General features: G+C 39.9%; 1 protein-coding gene across 1 annotated transcript; it reads left to right on the forward strand.

Moving 5' to 3' along the window:
• The first annotated feature begins 152 nt into the window (after positions 1-152).
• SPTY2D1 (SPT2 chromatin protein domain containing 1) lies at positions 153-18,463 on the forward strand. Its single transcript, XM_021525651.3, has 6 exons — positions 153-275; positions 9,636-9,750; positions 11,377-12,972; positions 13,769-13,925; positions 14,046-14,123; positions 15,347-18,463. The coding sequence occupies exons 1-6, from the start codon at positions 216-218 to the stop codon at positions 15,441-15,443; spliced, it is 2,103 nt and encodes a 700-aa protein (XP_021381326.2). The 5' UTR covers positions 153-215; the 3' UTR covers positions 15,444-18,463.
• Positions 18,464-22,752: the final 4,289 nt, after the last annotated feature.

Raw genomic sequence — 22,752 nt, forward strand, 5'->3', positions numbered from 1 at the left:
GCGGGGCTCCCGAGACGCCTCTCGCCGTCCCCTCCCCTGGTCCAGCCCCGTTTCCCGAGCTGAGGCTCCGCCACAGGGGAAGTGACGCCGGCGCCAGGCGAGCTTATATAAAGGGTAGGCGGCAGCGGGCGGAAGCGAGCGGGGCCGGGCGGGCGGGGGGCGGCGGGCGGTGCGAGCGGGGCGGCTGCCGCAGCCCCCCGCGTTCCGGCCGTGCCATGGATTTCCACAACATTCTCGTGATGGCCTCGGAGCAGCAGGGGCTGAACGCGGTGCCGGTGAGCCGGGGGGGCGGTCGGGCCCGGGGAGGCCCCGCGGGAGCCCTGCCCGGGCAGCGCCCGCCGCCGGGCCGGGCCTTGGCCTCGCCGGCCGGGGCCGGTCCGCGCTGGGGCCAGAGCCGGCTGCGAGCGGGGCGCTGCTGTCAACAGGTGCCGGCACCCCGGGCCGTCCCCGCCCCGCCCCGGCAGTGCCGGCATCCCTCCCGGGAGCAGAGCCGGGCTGCGGGGAAAGGCACGGCTAAAAGCCGGCGAAGTCCTTTTGTTGGCTCGGAAAACGCGAGCGTGCCACGTCTCAAGTGCGAGTCGGAGGCAAAGTGACAAGTTCGGGGTGAATGGGCTGCGTTGTGTCAGGTCTCTGTGTGCGAAGGACTAAGGTGTAACAGCGTTGTGGGGAGGATTGGCGGAAGGCTTTTGGTATCTTGTTAATATTGCTCCGAGGTCTGTGCTTCAGCAGTTTGTGTTCTAGTTCAAGTATCGGTAACGTGGATTCCGTGTGCAATAGCCACTGACTCGCCTAGATGAAGTCTGGCAGGAGGAAGGGCACGTGGCATTTTCATGCATTCATATCCTGGGTTTCGTTCCTCTGGGAGGACCCGAATTATAAGTCATGCGTGAATATAAAAAATATTTTCTCCTCAGTAGCCACTAGACTGGGAGGCACTGTTTGCTCTTCAACGGAATTGCCAGAGTTCTGTTTCTATGATTAGTTTGCTTAACCCCAGTGTAAATGAGGGGTAGTTGTTTTTAGCAAAAACTGTGGGAAAACCAGAAAAAAAAGCCATAATCTCAATTGTACAGTGTCTTCATTTTGGTGGTGTCAGAACTACTGAATATCTCAGTGTCTCTGTATCATTACTAAAACTTTGGCAATGTTCACTTATAGCATGACCAGTTGATAATATGTGCCAGCCATATGGTAGATGTGAAACGAATCAGATTCTGTTGTAGGTTTAAAATCTTATAAAATCAATTTTTTTGTATTTAGGAACATTTAATTTCTCTCTGACCCTACATAGGAATCTGATTCATAACATAAATAATAAGATAACAAATACAGAAATACTTTAGGATATTTAATAATATGATTTGTCTTAAACTGTTTCATTCAGTTGTCACTAGGTTATTATTATTATTTTAGATGTTTAAAACTTCTTTTTATGTTCTCAGTTTCCCCATGCAGCTTTACTGTGTGTGCCATTACTTTTTTTGTCACAAGTTTTAATGCATGATGATGAATTGATAAAATATCTGCCATAAACTCCATTATGGATATGATGGTGGAGGGAGGGGATCCTACTTCTTGTGCAATGAATGAGGGTTTACCTCATTCACCCTCTTCTAGTAAAGGCAGCATTAGGCTTTCCTAATTCCTGGTTAACTCATGGAGTGAGAGTGCAATTGGATCCATAGTTGAAACAGTTTGGTTTAGCACATTAGTGTTGCAGCTTTTTACTCTGGAGTTGGCCCCAGTCTCTGAGCAAAAGCAGAGCTGCACTTGGCACTGCTTGAAGCTATTTGCAGCTGCTGGTCTTTAAAAGGAAGCCCATGGAGATTTTACAATCACTGGACATCTAAACAACTCCACTGTGTTAAACCTAGTATATTAAATGTGTTTATATAAGAAGAATATAATTATTTTTAAATACTTTTATTAAAAACACTGTATAGGCTAATTACACATTTACTGGTATATAAAATTACCAGGTTCCAGAAATGTTAGTTTCTGCATTAACAAGCATATCCTCTGAATTTCTGAGAAGTTTGTTTTAAACTTTACAATGCACCTAACTAAATGTTCTATGCCTTTTGTAATGAAAAACAGTGACATGAACAAGTAGTGTATATTTAAAGTATATATAAATATATGTACACACACACTATAACAGGTAGTGTTTAGTTCAAAGTGGAAACTACAAAAAAACTCTAAGAAATAATGTGGCCTTCTATTGTAAAAGAGGGGCCTGGATAAAGCAGATATTACATCATGTCCCTATTAAAACAAATCTGCTTGTTCATCTCCCTATGGAAATCCAGATTCAAAAGGAACATTGCTGAAATCAGCCTTTTGGTGCCCTATTAGTTGCATGGGGTTTTGTTTCTAAATAAAGCAGTACATATATGGATCTATCTTACTATCTAAGCTGTTAATGATGTGCTGCTAATCATCTTCACAGCAGTTGCTGAGTAGAGCCCTGGGTTTTATCCTCTAATATTCCATAGGGGTTTCATTGCTGTGTTTTGTTACCTGTGTTCATATTAGCACTTCATTAGATTTTCAGTGTGGTCTTGCTTTGACTAGACATGATAGCAGTTACGAGATTTAATGTTGACTTTAGAGAGATTTAAATAGATTGTGTCACTCTTTTTTGTGAAATCAGTATAGTGTGTTATGCCACGTGTTTTACATGACATGACAAAGCACTTTCAGATATTTTTTATTGTAGCTATTCTTTAAAATATGAAATTTTATTGCAGCTTAAAAAAGAAAACCTTGAGGCAGTTGGAACCGAGCGATTCTTTTATTTCACCTTAATGTCTAATAAGCTATTAATGACAATATAAGCATCTCATATTGCTCCCGATTATTTTTAACTGAGGGCGAAACTTTGGTGTACAGAATTTACATAAATCTGGTACAATTTAGCCACAAAGAGGTGATGCAAAACTGAAAGAGCTTGTGAGCCACGTCAGCACTTGTGAGGTCTCACTGTAAGCTGGGCTGATACAAAGCAGCCTCCAGTGAAGCTGACAGATACAAGTAGCCCAGGAGGAATTCAGTATTTGTGGAGTGAAACACTAACAGAATCCCCGAGTTTGTTCAGAGGACCTTGAGTTACAGAGCCTGCCCATCGAATTCTAATCTACAAATTATCGAGCGTTTGCCCGCAGGCGAGAGAAACCCAGCATGAGAAATAATGGGAATGGCTGTGAAGTGCAGATTGATGCTATAGGACCAGATTCCCATCGATTGATGTGTGTGCATTTATTGTGTGCTTAAAACTGGCCTCAAAACGGGGCTAAAATTATTTGGATTACATCAACCTCCACAGGAGGGAACTGCAAGATACACAATGTGAAATGTTGGCAGGGGTGAGGAGGGCTTTTGCTCTCAGCTTGACTGACCTGATAGTAAAGTTCGAGACTGTCGAGGTTTAAATGCTGGCTAGCAACGTTTTCAACTTTTTTTTTTTTTTTTCTTTGCAAAAGCAGATGAAAATGGGGACCACAATGCCACTATAGAAAGGAAAGCATAAAGTATGGGGTTTGGTTTTTTTCTGTGTGAAGTAATTTTTAATAGAAGAAATCTGCATTTTTTTTTTCCAGATAAGGGTTCTGCTTGGGTGTTGTAGCAGCAGTTGCAAAATTGGAAGAAAATCTTTGCTTTTTTAGGAATAAAATGTATGAACCTGTTGAATTGGTTTTGGGAGAGGAGAACAGTGTGAGCGGATAAGCTGAGCGTTTTATCTTTCTCTTGGTAGAAGCTGTTAGAACCTGAAGTGAAGCAAATTTAAACATGCTTGTTACCTACTATTTACTTTGTCACAACCAGAAATTGAAAGCAGCAGTTGCGAAATCACCGTGTGCCTATTCTAAGACGGTCTCACTGCAGAGTCAGCTGCTGGGAGCTCCGTGGTCAATCTGCAGCAGAAGCTTTGGAAATACCAGTTCAGGATGAAGGGCAGAGGCCCCTGGGCAGTGAACACAAATGGCCACTTACTATATGGAAAGCTGACTTTTGAGGGATTGGCATTGTGAGAGGAGTGGCACAAACAAGGATGTATGTAGTGGATGAACCATTCCTGATGTTCTCAGAAAATTATACCCTTGTCTTGGTTTAAAAAGACAGGTGTCTGCTAAGGAAGGAAGCCTTTCTTGAAATGGAAAATGTAAACCCCCCTCCCTCTGAATTATTATAATTTTGAAATTAAGGGGCTCTTAGGCAATGCTATGGGAATAGGAATAACAATTATTTACTAGGAAAATTAAAATTAAAATGCAGTGATACATAAAAACACTGGCAGAGTCAGAATACAACTTGACACCCTGTTGGTCAGGATGTTGTTAGCAGTCTGATTAAATGGTGGCTACAATCCTCCTGCAGTGACAGATGTGGTTCTGTTGAAGCAATGATCCTACTGAAGGGTGGTGTAGTTTTTCTCTGAAGGTCCAGCGGTAGTGTAGATGGGCCTGGTCTTCCTTTGGGAATTTAGTGGAAAAGGGATCCCCTGGTATTCCAAATATCAGATTTTTATCTAGGTGGGGATGCCTGGCTCCTCTCCCTGGGTGGAACGTCAGTAAGACTCAATGGCCCATTTACAGCAGATATCTCCCAGACAGGCTGGGTCCTGGAAGAGATAAACAAAACTGCCCCATTTGGCTTTAACAGATGGCCCATTAACAGAGGATACACCCCCCCATCCCGAGTAACGGGGGATGGGTCATGGAAGAGATAAAGAACTCTGCCCCACCTGGTTTCAACAGATGGTGATAGAATAAGTACTTCTGGTTTCATCTTGCATTGCAGCTTTAGACAACCCTGAAGAATATTTGGGAGGAAACAGGTACTTCCCATTGGAGAAGGTTACATGTCCTGGCAAATGATAAGGAAGAAAATTATCTGTGAAGAACAGGCAAAGTGTTGTAACATGCTAGTGAAAATCAAGCAAATAAAAGACTCTCCTCAGCCTGTGAGAGCCCCTGCAAGTTGCCTGCAGTGGATAACACAAGTGGAATGGTCTTTGCACTGCATGTGCAAGCCCATTGCAGTAACTGAGCTGCACAGGTGCTGTACTTGAGAATTTGGTTTGGCAGAATTGATCACTTGCATTGATCTTGCATTGGCACTTGTTTAAATATTGACCATTGTTAAAGGCAAAACTACTACTATGCTGCTTCTGGTTGGCACTGGTGTTTGGTGTAGGCCCCTTGGGGCTTTATTTGGGTGCCAAAATGTCTGCAATTATTTTGTAAATTCTGTTTTCTAGCCCAAGATTTGGTACTTGAGTGCTGACGTGAAAGTAGCTACAACTCTATAAGAATCATGTACCACGTTTTGAAGGAAGTCAGTGACTTCAGAGCAAATAGTCATTGTTTACAGCCTGAGTGCAATGTTCTGGGAACAGCATGACCTGCCTTTCCTAAGGGCTAAACATTTCTATTCCTCTGTTGATTTAACCAACTTAGCAATAGTTATTAAAAGCCAGAATAGTGCTGTTTGGATGTATAGTGACATGTGCTGGCTTATTTTGCCTGCTTTACCTGCAGTCTGATGCATATTCATTTGCACTGCATATAAAACACTTTATTAGTGTTTGTAGAATGAGTGTATGGTTCAGTGCTTTTAGAAAGGCTACAGTTCAAGCAGGTTATTTTATGCTGTTACTGAATGAAGATGAACAAGAGTTGTATCAGCAATAGTACAAAAAATGGATATTCATTTATGAATTGTTTTGCTGTGTTTTCAGTTGTTAGTCAATATAAACAAATGCTACTGATTGGAAGTTTTAATTTAAATTTTGCGTAATTTGTCATTGTGTCAGCAGTCAGAAACTAGCTTGTCTGTCCAGCTGCTTTACAAACTTGCTCCTGGATAGGGTCGTTGGTCACAGTGCAGCAAAACAAAGCCTGAAAACTGCTTCCCCATCACTTTAATTCTTTATAAGGTTTCCCAACAGAATAGATCAATCGACATTTGTCCCTGCTGTTTAGCAGTTTTCAAAGTTGCTCCTTAGGCACAAAGTCATTTAGGCTAGAAAAGAAGCTTGAGTCCTACACAGTTTTTAAAACAGAGTTTACTAAACTGAGGGTACAGTTGAAATGGAATAATTAAATGAAGCTTTGCCAAATTAGGTTACTAATGGCAAAACATGACATGTTTAACTTTATAAGATCATTTACAGAGACATCATTATACTAAGATGAGTATACTACAAAGTAGTGCAAATAATTTCTAAGGTACTAATTTGCTTCAAGCTGTTTCTGACAGGATTTTGACTGATAATGTTTGGCTTGCTTTGCTTCTCTGTCTGTTCCAGTTCAAATGGAATAAACCAGATTTCTTTGGGACACAGAGCCATGGGCCACATTTGAGCAAAAGCTGAGAGGCACTGCTGCATGGCAGTTCAGGTTTCCTGAGCAGTCAAGTCCTGGAACACATTTGGTGCAAACAAGAATATAAGTTCTCAGGTTGTGGTAAACTTCCTTGCAGAGAAGTGAAGCTCAGTAAATGAGCTTGCCTGGAGCAGGTCTTTAATGTGATGAGGTGTCATGGCAGATTTTAATATGCAATGTATGTGGATGGTGCACCTTAGTAATTGTGCTCTGGTCATTTCAGAAACTTCTCAAGAAGACTACAAGTGGCTGGTATTGTAGCTGCCCTTCTTGGAGCAGTTTTGGATGCAGCTTAGAAATGAGCCTCCAAACCTTGCTTCTTAGTGCATGTATATTCAAGCTAATTTATGGGTTTGCATGTTAGTGATCAAAGTAATCCAAGGAACTGTTCATTTGCTGCTGATCAATTAATCAGAAATGTGAATTAAGGTTTCCATTGTGTGATATTGATGTTTATAGGGAGTTATGCTGCCAGCCTGCCTGATTATTGCTTCTAAGACATTTGGATCATAATTTCCTTACCAGATATTTTATTTTGATTATTTTAAGTTTCATAAGGCTTTATGAGGACAGAAAGACATTTATAGAAATGCTGACTTGTGTGGCTCTTTAGTGATGCTTTTTTTATTTTGGTCTTTTTTTTCACATCTCCTTCATTTGGTGAGAATCTTCATGTCTCATGTGGGTGATCTTGGTTTAGATTTTAATCTATTGTCATAGTTCTGAAATAAACAAAAATCCTCACCCTCTCAAACCTCAGTTTTGGGTTGGGGTTTCTTTTATTTCTAAATGTATTCTGCTTTCCTTCTGCTTCTGTGTTTAACTGCCTTCTCTTGTATTTACCTTTGTAACTGTCTCTCTCATTGGTTTGTTTTTTGTTCTGTATTTTGTTTGTGGGAAGAAGTTTTAAAAATTTATTTTTTCCCATTTCAGGCACAACCTGGTATATTTGTGATAGGCAATGCCTGAACAGTAGTGCAAGTGACTGTTACAGAACCCAGTAAGAAGCATTTGGGCACTTAACATTGATTTAAGTAACATTTATTGAGAAGCAGAAAAGGGGGTAGCATAGAAAACTTTACATCTGTTCAGTTGCTGGAATGCCAGGTTGAAGAGCACTGGACAGACTTTTAAGCATGGCAAGCTGTGGAAATCCTGTCTGTGGTGCATGTAATCAGTGTTGTAGTCTGCAGAGCTTTTGCAGAGTGTCCTGGGAAGTTAGTAGCACATTTTATCATTTCCTCTGCCAAGGAAAAGGATGTTATATGGAAACATGCAGCTTCACCTCAGGATGTAATGAGATGTAGAATCACAGACTAGGAGCAATTAAAGGTGATCTAGTCCAACTCCCCTGCAGTGGGCAGGGACATCTTTAAACAGGTCAGGTCACCCAGAGCTCTGTCCTACCTGACCTTGAACGTTTCCAGGGATAGGGAGTCTACAGCCTCTCCTGGTAATCTGAGCCAGTGTTTCACTATCCCCCCCCCAAACAATTTCTAGTCAGAATCTACTATCTTTATTTTAAAACCAATGCCCCCTGTCCTATTGCTAGTGTCTCTGCTAAAAACTGTCCTCATCTTTCTTATAAGCTCCCTTTCATTACTGAAAGGCTGCAACAAGATCTCCCTGGAGCCTTTTCTTCTCCTGGCAAATTACACCATGTTTAAGTGCTGTAATTGCCAGGTGCCAGGTGGGGGCTGTGTATTCTGTCACAGTTAGTGCTGAGGTCACACTGATCTCAGGTGATAAGTGGAGTTTCAGGTCAGCTGGTGTGTGGGTCACTAACTCCTTGATGTACAATAATATTGTGTTTAAGGTCACTGCCAGCAGGAACTAAAATTGATATTGTTGGTTTTACATCAGCCTATTAATTATGCTGGTGAAGTTCATTCCAGCTTTTGGAGTAATTCAATTTTTTGAGTTGATTTATGTGTTTTCACTGAATTAGGTAACCTGAAACTGAAATGAGTGTCTACTAGCAAGCTGAAAACGGAGCTCTAAACCTGCAGTCTGGAATTGAATTTACTCTCACAGCTTGGGCTGTAGTTTGCTTTGATTCCCCTTGGTCAAAGACTAAGGCTGAACTGAAATATTTTTATTCCATTACCAATGCAGACACTGCATTCCTTCTTAGTCCAGTGTATTTCACTCATTTTGTTTCCCTACATGTCTCCTGGTTTCCTGTTCATGCCTTCCAAAAGCTGAGTGAGTCCTGTTGTGGATATATTTGTGTGACTGTATCTCTCTCAATAGACAGGCAGCAATGTGTTTTGAGATAAAACAATGATTTGACAATTCACTGGAATTTAACAAAGTTCAACAGTGGTTTGACAAAGTTTAGTAATTTATTGCAAGGTTCATCTTATTAATTAATAGAAGAAACGTACAAAAAAGAAGACTGAGTTCAAATTCATTCATTTATGAGCTCATTTAGAGTAATTCTCAGGGACTGGCCATGCAGAGAGCAAGAAGTACAGTCCTTTTGAAACACAAGGTTCTGAGTGGACTCCTTGCTTTCTAAACTCAGATTAGAGTGGCTGAATCCATTCTTAGTCTCAGGCTTGGCCAATGGTATATATCTAGTGGAATTATCCATACAGTGTTTGTAATAATATGGGGTGGGTGGATTGGTAATGTTTCATAATAGTAATGCAACATCCTCTGTCACCTACTGAGGATCTGTCATGAGTAAGGGATCTTTCCACCTTGGGTAAGGAAGGATCTCTTAATTCCAAGTGAGGAATTTCTAACCCTGAGAGACATCACTGCTCAAAGGGTCACCTGTCATCCAGTTAAGCTGCAGTTCAGGCAAAGCTCAAATCACACTCGTCCTGATGGCAATTTTTATAGGGTTTTATAGTTGTCTGCTGGCCAGACAACTATATGGCATAGACAAGACAGATGAGTTTGTCTTAGTCCTATCTTGTTCTGGGCTTTGGTTGTCTTATTCTTCTGATGGCTACAAAACCACCTTTCAAAAAATTTTTCAAGATATCTCTACTCCTTTAGACCAGGCACTTTGTAGCTTGCAAGTCTTTTCCAAGGACTTGGGGCTGGTTGCTCAGCCTGAAAGTACAACCGTGAGTCAAATGTATCCAGGACAACATTGTTTCAGTGGGAATTCATTGTTTACTCTGTACTGTCTCTGTGCTGAAGTCAAGTACAGGACTGTTATGCAACTCCTCAGTTTTAAAGACTGATTTTTTTTAAACTTTCTTAACTCTTCTGACATAATTTTGTTCTTTGCAGAAAAGGTACAGTTTGGCTGTTGGTCCTCCCAAAAAAGTTCCCAAAGTCAAGGGTGTAGAGTCCGCAGCAGTGCAAGCATTTCTCAGACGACAAGAAGAGGAAAAGAGAAAAAAAGGTAAAAGTACAAAATATCTCCTATGGGAGACTTGCATTTATTTTTTGCTATTGGTCACCTTAGTAAAATTTCTTGCAAATACAGCTGCTCCTCTGTTTCTGGAATTTATGCATAGACCTGATGCTGAGGGAAAGCTAGGACTAAGTAAGAGCTTGGGACATTTGCTTGCTTTTCTAAGGGGTTAAAACATTATTCAGCTACATCAGGATTTATGGCTGGAGACTGAGAAAGCAGTTAAGGTGAAGAGCAAAAAACTATTGCAACTTTCATTAGCTTAACTTTGATAAATGGAAAGAGTTGCCAATGTTCTGTCTTAATCTAGTGTATCAATACAAGAAGTTTTAAAGAGTCTGAGATGTAGTTTCTGTACTTTTATACTCCCTTTAAATAGGCTATGGAATAAATTAGTACTGCATTGTTTCTGATGTTACGATTAAACAATAATCATATCCAATTACCAAACAATCATCACATATAACAATCATTTCATTTATCATAGTCATTAAATTATTATACCAGTGCAGTTTTGCATGCTCCAGTAAAGCCCAACATTTTCTCAGGGCCTACCCTAACATCTTCCCAGGGCCTACCAGGCCCAACCTTTCTTTCCAACTCCCCTGAATATCCCATGATTTTAGAAACGTTTTATCCCTATACTATCACTGATGTCAATGTTTTATTAAAGGTAACCAAATCTGATGGACTGGATGGCCCAGGTTATTCCTCCTCTCCTGGACCAGTCATGAGTCTGTTCCTTAAGCCTGCTGACAGATCCAGCCAGAAGCAAGACTAAGCATTAATTCCACATGAAGTATGCTGGCACACACTGCTATCACAGCCCTTGACAATAGAATAACACAGACAAGGAATGGTACCTTCATAGGCATCCAAAACATGAGTGACCCAATACATTTTCTAGGAATTTTTACATTTTCTGAATCCTTTTTGGTATTTAGCTCCTACTCCTTGGTCTGTCCAGTCTTTGGTATTTAGATTTCTCATTCACTAGCTAGTTCATCCTGACTCTTGTCAGCAGGTCACAGACACAAGATAGAGAGCATACTTATGCAGAAAACAGCTAAACCAGAACAGTAAGGATATAGGGCAGACTGTGGAGATAGGACACAGGGCTCTATCAGACTTGTGTAATAACCAGCTGGTTGTTTATCTGTGTTCAGCTGCTTCTGTGTCTCCTCCATATCCCTCTACACACAGACTTAGGCTATTTCTTACTCCCTCCCCTTCCTCAACTTCCCTTAAACATTTGATAGTATGTTCTGTATAGTGTCTCAAAATTCTCTTGTTCAATTGCAGAGATCCCATAACTTCTGTATCTTTTTATACAAAGGTTCTCCACAATTTTCATGCATCCTGGAAAGCTGTTTCCCTCAGAAAGCCTTAATGGGTTTTGTTAGAGCAGTATTTTACTCAATTGCCTGCCTTTGTTGGAGCAGCTGACACAGGAGGGTCAGCCTGTCCTGTTGGCAGACCTGGGATCACTTTCTTGTCTATTTTGGATCGCTATTAGCCAGATATCCTTAAGTTACTGTCCTAAGTGATTTGTTAGTTTGGGAAATATTGAAATAAAAAGTAGTGCTTTTTGCATATCTTCTGATTTTCTTGCAGCACTGGAAGAAAGAAGGAAGAAAGAGCAGCTCTTGGCAAGGCGTATTGAACTGAAACATGACAGAAAGGCAAGAGCTATGGCCTCACGAACAAAGGATAATTTTTATGGCTATAATGGTGTTCCTGTTGAAGAGAAGCCTAAAAAGAGGAGGGCTTGTGAGAATGTTACTCAGGCCCCAGAGGCTGAGTATGCAACAGAAGATGAAACTGAGCAACTTGAATACTGTCAGACGGAATCTGAGCATGAGCAAGAAGAATATGAAGAGAAACCATCCAAAGCTGCAGTGAAACCAAAGGCACCTCCCAAAAGTGCACCAGCACCTCTGAACTTTGCAGAGCTCTTGAGGCTTGCTGAAAAGAAACAATATGAACCAGTGGAAATAAAACGAGTGAAAAAGGTAGAAGAGAGGCCCAGAACAGCAGAAGAATTGAGAGAGAGGGAGTTTTTGGGACGCAAAAACAAAAAAGTAGAAATGCATAAGAAAAATGAGAAGGAGATTAAGCCTACAGGGATATCCAGTTCTTCAAAAAAACTATCTTCTCAAAAAGCATCTGTAAACACAAAACTTAACAAAACTACAGTAGATAAACATTCCACATCTAAAAGCAGTCTGTCGCTTTCTATGGGTGGTATTGATAAGAAATCCAAAGCACCAGCATTGACTGAAAAGCACGCACGGTCATCATCTTCTTCCAGACTTGATCAAATGGAAAAAAACTCACAAAATGGTTCCTTAAAAAGCTCTACTACTAGTACTCATAATAAATTACCTGTCAATGGTATTAAAAAGTCTGGCTCAAACTCTCATGTGCCACCCTCAAAACCCACGGCCAATGGGGCTCAGAAAATGTCATCTGCGAAAGAATCCAGCCTGAAAAAGTCTGCCCATGCAAAACCAGGAAAGCCTGCAGCTCTTCAACATGGAATCAACTCCAACACAAAAGGATCTGGCAGCAGCTTAGGAAAAGGAGGACCTGGACATCCCGGTGGTGGTTCAAGTGCAGGACCGGGGCGATCAAGCAGCAGTTCTGGCATGGGACCGGGAAGGCCGGGAAGCAGTTTAAGCTCAGGACCTGGGCGACTGGGCAGCAGCTCAGCTGCAGGACCTGGGAGGCCCAGCAGCAGCTCAAGCACAGGGCCTGGGCGACCGGGAGGTGGCTCAGGTGTGGGACCGGGAAGGCCAATGGGCAGCTCGAGCACAGGGCCTGGGCGACCGGGCGGCAGCTCAGGTGTGGGACTTAAGCGACCGGGCAGCAGCTTGGGCACTGGACCAGGAAGGCCAGGCAGCAGCACAAACATAGGACCAGGGAGACCAGGCAGCAGCCTGGGAACAGGACCAGGAAGGCCAGGAATCAGTCCAAGCACAGGAGCCAAGCGCCCAGGCAGCAGCTTGGGCACTGGCCCAGGGAGGCCAGGCATCAGCACAAGCGCAGGATCTGTGCGACCAAGCAGCAGCCCGGGAACAGCTGTGAAACCCAGGTGTACTGTTGTGTCAGAAACCATTTCTTCTAAAAACCTTGTCACAAGACCTAGCAATGGACAGGTGAATGGAATGAGACCTTTTCCAGGGCATAGACCTGTGCTTCATCCACAAGGTAGGTGTTTATAGAACAAAGCATTTTTTCACTGTTGTTGTTTATCTGGCAACTAAGTACCATGCAGCTGCTCGTATGCCCTGTCCCCCAGTGGAGAGAAGAATTGGAAAAAACCCAAGTGAAACTCAGATAAGAGTAGTTCAACAATGGAAACAATATTAAATATAGCAGCTTTTCATTAATTTTATTTATTTTTACCTATGCTCATAATTTTTGCAATACAGAAGTGAAGGTGTGAAATACAGGTATGAAGTACCACATGAAAAAAAACTAAGCAGCCTGTGATGGATATCGGTATACAAATGCTGTTAAAAGGAAAAGAGTTCAAGGATTTGCTTCCAGCACTGCTTAATAATTGGTCTATAAAACTTTGTAGTATCTTAAATAACAGATGCTTGAAAGACTAGATGAAAAATCGCTCACAGGTTTTACATTTCAGTGTTTTGGCAGATTTATCTTATCAGTGACAAGCCATTCTAAAAACTTTTTTTGGATCAGGAGCAAGCAGTGTAGAGTGAATAAGTGCCTGGAAAACCCTGAGCAAAGAACAGATATCTGCTAAGTGGCTTCCTCAGGATGCCACTGCAGATCCTGATAGGTAATCTCCTCTAGCACAACTCAGGAAGTATTTCCTCTTGCTGAATTTCTGAGTAATGCTAGTTAACTTGAGGCAGAAGTTTTTCAACCTTGAAACCCAGAAAATGGCTGTGCCCAAGGTATGACAAGGAGAAGTACTGTTAAATTAAACTTATGTTCATGTTATTAGTTAATGATTTTATTCTCTCCTGTCATTTAGGTCTTGGAAGACCACCTATTAGTTACAAGAGACAAATAGAAGATGATGATGATGATGAATATGACTCTGAAATGGATGATTTCATTGAAGATGAAGGGGAACCTCAAGAAGAAATATCAAAACATATTCGGGAAATATTTGGCTATGACCGGAAAAGGTAAGAGAAGTAACAACTTCAAAATATTGCAGAACAAGTAGCAGAACAATTATTCCTAAGAAGGGATATTAATTCATTGCTTATTTTTTTATGTTCTAAAAACTGATATTTAATTTTTAGGTACAAAGATGAAAGTGACTATGCCTTACGTTATATGGAGAGCAGCTGGAGAGAGCAACAGAAAGAAGAAGCTAGGAGGTATGCATGGATTTGAACTTGGGTACAAATTGCAAAGTTTGTTTGCTGAAGACATAGGGCTAAGCTAGCAAATATCCACTCTGCTTTTAACAGCAAGCCTTACCATTTTTTATAAGAAAGCTTAAGTAAAAGATAGAATTCATACAGCCAGTGGTGGATACACTAAATAAGTCGTGTATGTCCTTAGCTATCACAAACCTTGCTTGTCAGGAACTAATAAAAACCAAAACTAATTAATTTCAAAAAATATTTTAAAAATTATACATTTCATTTGAAATTCCAAATACTTTAGTTGGTCCCAAGCATTACAATATTCTGCTAGTTTGAGGTCTGGAAATTCTATTTGTTTTTATCTCTACAGGTATGTGTGTCTATTTCTATAGAAGAATAAAAAGTATGCTGACAAGCTTGTGTAGTCACTGATTTAAATTATGAAGATGATAATTTCATGTTGGTTTTGGCCTTTGGGCCTGCAGAATTCTTATGAGATAAGCCGATTCTTTGTTTTTAAATGAGTGATGGTTCAAGCGTTTTGAAAGCTATAAGGTTTTATTATAGAAAATGCAAATATTGGAATACATGGAGTCACCAAATTCTTTGGTTCTATATAGTTATTCCAAAGGTGCCTTGAACATTAGAAATTTGCATCTTTGAAGTTACAGTCAGTGTCCTTATACTTCCTGGCACCTGAAGAATATCTGCACCCCATGGAAAGCTATAGTCTGTTAAGTGGAGTTAGGAGAAATAAATGGAATTTTAAAGTGATGTTGCTGTTAACCAAACTCTGTTGACATCTTAGAGTGAGATTTTGCGGAGTTGAATTCCTGACTCACTTTTAACTACACATGTTGCATAAAGGAAGTGGAGATGAGAAACTTGAGTTAAATGCAATTTTACTTTTTCAATAGATGTGTTTCAGTAGCTGCTTTTTGGGAGAGAAAAAAAAAGACATTATGTATTAAATTTATTTTTTTTTTATACAATCTTTATGTTTTGACAGAAGTTTTAAATATATTTTTCCATTGAACTACCTGATTCTGATCTTATGATAAAAAAAAATCTTAATTTCTTAAAGCTGCATTCACTCTATAATTAAAATAGTGCTGATACGAAATTATTCTTCAAATCAGCTGTAGTAGTTTTAGCATTGCTTTTCAGGCATGTAGAAATAAAACCTCGAGTGTCCTGAGTAGCAGTGTAAAGGATTTAATCTTGTTTGGCAGCTTGAGACTCGGTGTTCAGGAAGACTTGGAAGAGCTGAGACGGGAAGAAGAAGAACTGAAACGCAAGAGACAGTCCAAGAAGCTGAGGACACGTTAACTGACTTACGGTGTTGACTTTGTTCATGTTTCTGTTTCCCTCTGCCTCCATACATCTTATTCTACTTCAGTTTCCATTTGCTTGTTAGAGGGCAAAAGAATATTTAAAGGGATTAAAGTACTGAAAAGCAAGGCTTTAGTTTGACCTAAATAAGATATTTATTTTTAATACTTGCCAGGGTTGTTTTTTATGAAGAAATTAATGCACTAATGCATATTAAATGGAATAAAATTAATAGATGTTTCCATTGATTAAACCAGTTCAAAATGCCAGCAGAAATATTGACTAGCTATGCACTGACTTGGAATTGTCGGCCACGTACCAGTAAACCAATTTTGCATTCACTTGAAAGAAAGGAATAGCATTCTTGTTCCCTGATATTTCTTGAAACTTGGAGAGATTGCTCTGTATCCTGCCCTGTCTCCCAGCCTGAGCCTCAAAGTGTTAAAATGTTATCTTCTGTACAGCAGTAGCTTGGGTGTAAATTCAGCCACAGCCCACAGGTGTTTAAGGCAATAAAAGTGCTGCAGGTCTTTAGATTTGAGGACCCATAAAAATAATTTGAACCTCTTTATTTCCAAACAGAAAAGTGCATGTCGTTTGCAAACTGTGCAGTGATGGATATGGCCAAAAGATTATCTTGGCTTTTGCTGTGTCTGGAATTCCAGTGCCAGTCTAATTCAGTATGAGAAACACACACCCTGAAAACAGAAATGTCTAGTGTTTGTATGTAACCTGTGCTTTTGGGCTCAAGCATATGCTTGGGAATTCGTCTCCTGCCCTGTAAATCTTCAGATTTGTTTAACAGCTTCTGCTGCTTTACAAACTATGTTTTTTCTTGCATTAAACATCCGATGGTTAAATTATTTAAAATGTGAAGCAGTCATTTATCTAATTAGTTTTACTGTTCAGAAAGAATATCAGAATTAAGTTCTGTTAGAATGCATTTGCAGCTTTTCAGTAGTAACATCATTTTAACTGATTAATACTTGTGATTGATTTCAGCAAGCCAAAACCTTAAAATACAGGAGTGTTAGTTCAGTTACTTACCTTAATGCCCATATTTGCACATTATTTCTAACTATGCATTTAAAGACTGTTTGTTTCAGTAACTGAATTTGTTTACAATTAGCACAGGGTTCATATAAGTCGACAAGAGTTGCACTGAGACCTGAAGCTCAAATCTGGTGTTGCATCTACTTGGATTTCCCCAAGTTGCCCTTCAAAGCTCACCAGTGTCACTACTCAGCTTTGCCCTGAGCTCCAGGACTCCATTGGTAGCATCTGCCTTCAGCTGCTTCAGACCACTATGTTTTAAAGCTAAAAATAGGTTAAAAAGTAGAAAAAAGGCTTTGAGTGTTGGTTGGGGGTGGAGAAAAAGGAAAAAATTACCTTGTGGAAAAACAAGAAAGAAACCTTTCCTATTGGGGCTATGCTTAATAGTGCTGCTTCTAGGAAGCAGTTCAGATAGCAACCTGTAAGGAACAGTCTTGGAAACTGCTGAAGTTTAAACATCTGATTCTTAATGTAAGAAAAAACAGCTTTGCCTTTTTAAGATGTTTTCTGTCAATGGTGTACCATTTCACTGTCTCAGGAAAACACTGATGTAAGTTACTGGTATAGATTCTCTAGGCTATCTCAGTATTGGCCAACATGGAACCCAGGTGAGGGATACCACTGTTACTCCTCTGTAGTTTTAACTTCCTCTGTTAACTAATGAAAACTGTTTCTCAGCATATGCACTTGAGACCATGCAAGATAGGGTAACCTGATTGTCTAGAAGTGTGTTGTATTCTCTGCTGCATTGGGACCATCTCAAATTTCCTGTTGGAGATTCCCTGGTTTCTAGAATTACCCATTCAGGACAATGGACTTTGGGACCATGATCAAGTTCTGGGTTTGTACTTTGATTATTTTTAGCTGGAGAAAGACTCGAGGTCCATCAACCCAGACAGCTGTATCATCTGTGAGCAACTTCATGCCTGGTTGGGGAGAAAAAAAGTCTCTTATGAAGCAAAAGAAATATATTAAGTTGAAATTGGTTCATTTGGGAGAGAAATCTGCATTTCAGACAAATACAGGTTAAGTAAAACCTGATTATTTCACCACTTTCTCATTATTTAACCATGCAAGAGCAGTTAAACTTTTTAATCTGTAAAGCACTTTGTCATTTAGATGGTGACTGGAATGTACTCTGCTAGCCTCCCTAAGAAACTGTATAACTTTCTTCACACAGTGATCATTGCTTAAGTTTTGTCTCTTTCATATGAAAAATTATTCAAGGACACATTTGTAATTTTACAGTCAAGAAGTACTTTCTCATAATTGGCATGGGATGCTGATGGGTTTCCTATTTTGTATAAATGTTTGGCTTTTAATGTGCTTGCATATTTGTATGTCAGCTAGGAAGGAACTAAATAGTTTTTTAATTCCTGACCTTGTATCCAAAAACCTGTTTACTGTTTGCCAGATTAATAGTATTCATCTAATGACAGTATTTCAGTACTTCCAAAGTGCATCTGAATTTGAGGTTAAGAAAAACTGGAAGAATGCTTACATTGGTTTATCAGGATTGGATGTTAGCTAATTATTTAATTGTATTTAAGGAAATTCTGGTTTGGTTTTTAGATTTTTAATTCACTGTTTGACAATGTGCCTTTTTCCTAAATTGTGTCAAAAAAATAATGAATGTAGGAGGATAAAAAGGTCAGTTTCTGCTATCTCAGATTCTATATCCTTAAACTTGAGAGTGTGAAATGATGTACTCTCATAAAACCCTTCCAGGTCTGGCTTTGATTGCACAATTAAGGTAGCTACTTCTTTACTGCTAATGCTAAATCAAATGAAGGGCACTTTCTATTGATGACTACTTTTTGAAAATGTCTTGTATTTACACTTGAGCTGTATTTCACTTTACAGCAATGTCTTTTGGAGGCCAGGGTTTTGCATATCACAGGAAGCCTTAGTGTGCAACTCTGTGCTGTGCTTTAAAATAAAAATCTTTCAAGAAGTATATGAGATCTCTATGGAAATCTGGATTTATTTTTGTGTAAAGCCCAAAATATTGTCCAGGAAAACGAATTTTCTATTTTTTTTTTTGCATTTTGTAATATAATCTAGTAGCTGATACATATTTCTAGATATAGCATATTTCTGGAGACCAAAACATGTCAGAAAATAAATATATTGAGAGACTGGTGTTTAAATTGTGATGAATGTACTTCTATTTATTTTGGTGAGTGGGTGTGATACAATATTAAAGTTAGTGTGTAAATAACGGTGCTTCTAGTTTTAGCCAATGTTTTTTTTCCTTTGGGGATCTCATGTGTGCACAGTGTCTTTTTACACAATGTGACAAAATCAGGTTAAAAACTCCTACATAGCTTACCTGCTTTCTGGTGCTGTCAAGGAAGTGTGTACTTTAGCAGACACCAAATGCATATAAATTTTGCAGAGTATGTATACAATAAATTATAGGCATTAAATATTTTATTGCTATTTCTCATTGGCTTACTTTTATGGAAGATTTATCAGAATTGCTTTCTGCTGTTTCTGAGCTCTCACATACAACAGTGTCAGTCTGAATGTTCTTTGAGAATGGTTCTCATGCAGCCAGCAAGAAGGTATGAAAAATGTAATGGAGTCACTTAACCCTTCAGAAAAATCTGAAAGTTCCTGGTGTCTCCTGCAGTTTAGGCTTGACACGGTATGTACTTGGAGGAATGTGTATTTAGAATGATAATATATCCAAGTGTGCCCATTGCCTCGAATATTTTGCATTTGAAGTGTTCACAAGCAACATCCTTCTGGATTTCCATATTCCCATGTAAAGGGGTCTTAACTCCCTTGATGGCTGTCCCCTCTGGAAGGGTTTTCTGCTTTGATGGTGGAAGTAAATGACTGTTCTGATCATCTGGGCCTGTGACCCACTTCCAAATGGATGAATGGATACACATCAGTGAGCTCTTACGAGGAACAGCAATGCATGCACACTCTTGTGCTTAAAAAAACAGTCTTAAAATATTGCAAATCTGCATTTAATGTGTCCTATGACTACATTGTTTTGAAGGAATGAAATCTCATCTTCTTAGGAACTACCATGTATGGAATTCCCTAAGATTTTTCATGTATCTTAATAGCTGTGATCAGTCAATCCTCAGCCATTATTTAAGATGTGTTCTGTTCAGGAGGAGAGTTGTTCCACATTGAGTCATTATCTTAACCCAGCCAGTAAAGCTACTTCTGGAAGCAAAATTATTTCATTCAGATTGGGGAGAAACAAGTAATTACAGGTTTCCCTTGTTTGGGGACAGCTTCTAGTTGTAGTTTATTTGGAATAAGACTTCAGTTCCACAAGACAGAACTACAATTTATTTATCCCATAGATAGCCTCTTCTTACCCCTGGAACTGCATAGGGAAACATTTATTTTTCCATGAGCCTGGTAATCTAAAAAGCCTGGGTATACTATGCTTAACATATTCTGTGGAATGAAATTAAAGACAGAGGTAATTCCTGAAGTAATTATATATGTAATGAGTTTAGTTCTGACTTCTCTGTCTACAACTAATAGTTCTGGTTTTCCACACCACCTGGTGCTTAATTTGTTTTGAGGGTTCCTCTGTTTGGTTCTTCATGGGAGTCTTGGGTTTTGCCTACATCCTTCTCCCTCCACTGGCAAATTCATGAACTTTTTTTGTATCCTGGATGTAACTTAACATTCCTTGCTTGAAAACAGGCAAGTGTTCTGAACTGATGCCATCTCTCTTACTGTGTCTGAAAGTTGATGGCAATCAACAGTTTAAAGAACCAAGAGCCTCAGGAGGTTTTTTTGGTTGAAGGAGTTGGCTTGATTCTGATTTGAAAAACACTTGAGTGTAGAGTTCCAGGTTTTGCAGTGCATGGGAATAACTGAATACATACCTATGAACACATAGAGTACAAAAGGCTGTTTGAGTGCCTTGCATGCACTTCACGTATGAAACCTCTTGTTGATTTCTTCAGGAGTGGTAAGTAGCTTCTTTTGAATGATGCAACTGAGGGTACATGATGTATGTTGTGGATCTGTCCTCAGCTCCCTGTCATAAGGCAATAATTCTCCCTGCCACCTCCTTCCAGCTCTTGTGTTGTATGGATGCCTTGTGGTCCTTACAAATGTTCAGTATGTCAATATTTGACCAAACAAATAAGTATGTAAGTAGAGCGTCTTTGAATTGACCTGCTGCTCAGTAGCTAATGAATAACACTGATTATGGTTATTTTTGGACAGGAGGGGCACTTTATCTGGTTCTTGATCTGTGCAGGATGTGCAGGAAGGGTTTCTGAGACCTCCACAGTTGTGTCAAATGTGACTGTAAATGATATGTACACAAGCACCTAGTCCCACCTGGTTCTGGTGAATGTTGAGAGTTCAGGCTGAGGGATGTGCTGCTGTTACCACCCTCTTCCCCAGGCAACAGGAGGCAGCCAGCAACCCCTTTATTAGTCTGGTTCCTATTTGCCAGCTGTGTACAAAGGGAATGTAGTAATGGCAGTGCATGGTGCATGACATGGCCCAGGGCTATGGGGAGCCCTGTTTACAAGAAGTGTGAGATGCTGAAGCTGGCAAGAAAATGTAACTATTTTGTGGGAAGTCTCTTTGCTGTCTTGACAGTTGGCAATGAGAGCCGATGTACCTCATAGCTGCTGGCTTAAATCCAGCCTTGTTTGGTTGGTGTTTTGTAAGTGATTGTTATTACATACAAAATGGTCCCAGTGTAGATCACACACATGGGTGACTTGCTGGTTGTTCAGAACAGAGGAGCATTGAGATAAATAATGCTCGTAGTCATGATATTCCCAGAGCTGAAGGTGGTTTGGATTTTGTTAGGAAGCTTGTTCCTGCCACTTGTGTTGTGGTTGGTCTGAATTTATTACCCAGTCTTTGGTATCTGGGATGATCACTTGAGTATATTTTAAAAGCAAATTTTTCCCATAGCATTTAATATTTACAAGTTGAACTTGTAATTTTCATTCCATTACTCTGAAGTTAATTTAGACAACTCATAGCATTGCATGATTTTCCCCACTGGAGAAAATCCTTTAAAATGCTTCCTGGTTAGTAGTTTCCTGTTGTTGAGAATCCTTTCCCTTGGCTTTGCTCTCACTAGCGTGTCTGTAGATACAGAATAATAAGACTAGTATTTAGAGAATGAAAGTTGGAGGCTGTAGAAATGTCATTGTCCTCTTCTGTAGAGCTGAATAAAGTTCCAAAGCTGTATGCTGCAAGACAAGATCCAAGTCACTCCAACACTATCTTTTTGCTTTGCCCTCTCCCTTAGCCCTTGAGAAATTGCAGTTTATTTTTTGTTTCATTAACCATCTTAACTTTTCTACCAAGTCTCAAAGAAAACATCTTAGTCAGGAAGATGATCTGTACTGCTGGCAAAATGCTGTTTTTTAACACGTAGGGTAACCTTTTATGCAGTGAGGAGTTGTAATAATACAAGAGCTGGATAATTCCCTGTTTGGGAGAATTCCTATAGCTTGTTTGGTAAGAATCTATGTGACATTCTACAGCTTCATTAGGAAGTGTTCCCAGTGATGGGGGCAGAGGAGCTACTAGAGGAATACATGGAGTAGCAAGGCTGTGTGTTAGCCTGCTAGCAAGATGTTTTGTTACCTAGAGATTAGTTTGCAATACTATGTTGATGTAATACGGAGTTATTCATTGCAAATGCTGTTTAGAGAAGATTTTGAGTCAGAGGGCACAGACCCAGCTTGGAACACAAATGAGTTTGAACAGTGAATACTAGGTGAATCTGTAGTTTGGGTGCAAGCTTAGTCAGGGGTGACTTCTAAGCCTCAAGTAGAAACACTGCTACCAGCAGCAGTGAGTCACTGCCACAGGGATGTGGTCACTGTCCTGGTTGCTATGATTGTTTTGATTATGTATGAACACAGGGATTTTAAAAATGTTTCAAAGCACCAAACTTATTAATAACTAAATACCTATCAGACTTTGCCAGTTGTTTTTACCGTGAAATAATAAGGGAAAAATTAGGTGCTTGAGATTTAAAATTTAAAAGGAATGTTTTAGTCTCAAACATTATAATAAGACTTCTATGAAACAAAATTATTTTCAAATTATCTCTGAAAAGGTTTAGATAAACGTTCATGCCAATAATTCTGTAGCAGTTTAATTGAAGATGTACTATGCTTGCTGGGCAAATTGCTGGAATCTGCAATGCCAGTTCCTGAAGGACTGATCTTGTCCTACTTTTCAAACTGAATGTTGAGGCTGTAAGATCCTTCATTACATCACACACAAC

Source organism: Lonchura striata, chromosome 6 (genome assembly GCF_046129695.1).
Source record: "Lonchura striata isolate bLonStr1 chromosome 6, bLonStr1.mat, whole genome shotgun sequence".
Taxonomy (NCBI): domain Eukaryota; kingdom Metazoa; phylum Chordata; class Aves; order Passeriformes; family Estrildidae; genus Lonchura; species Lonchura striata.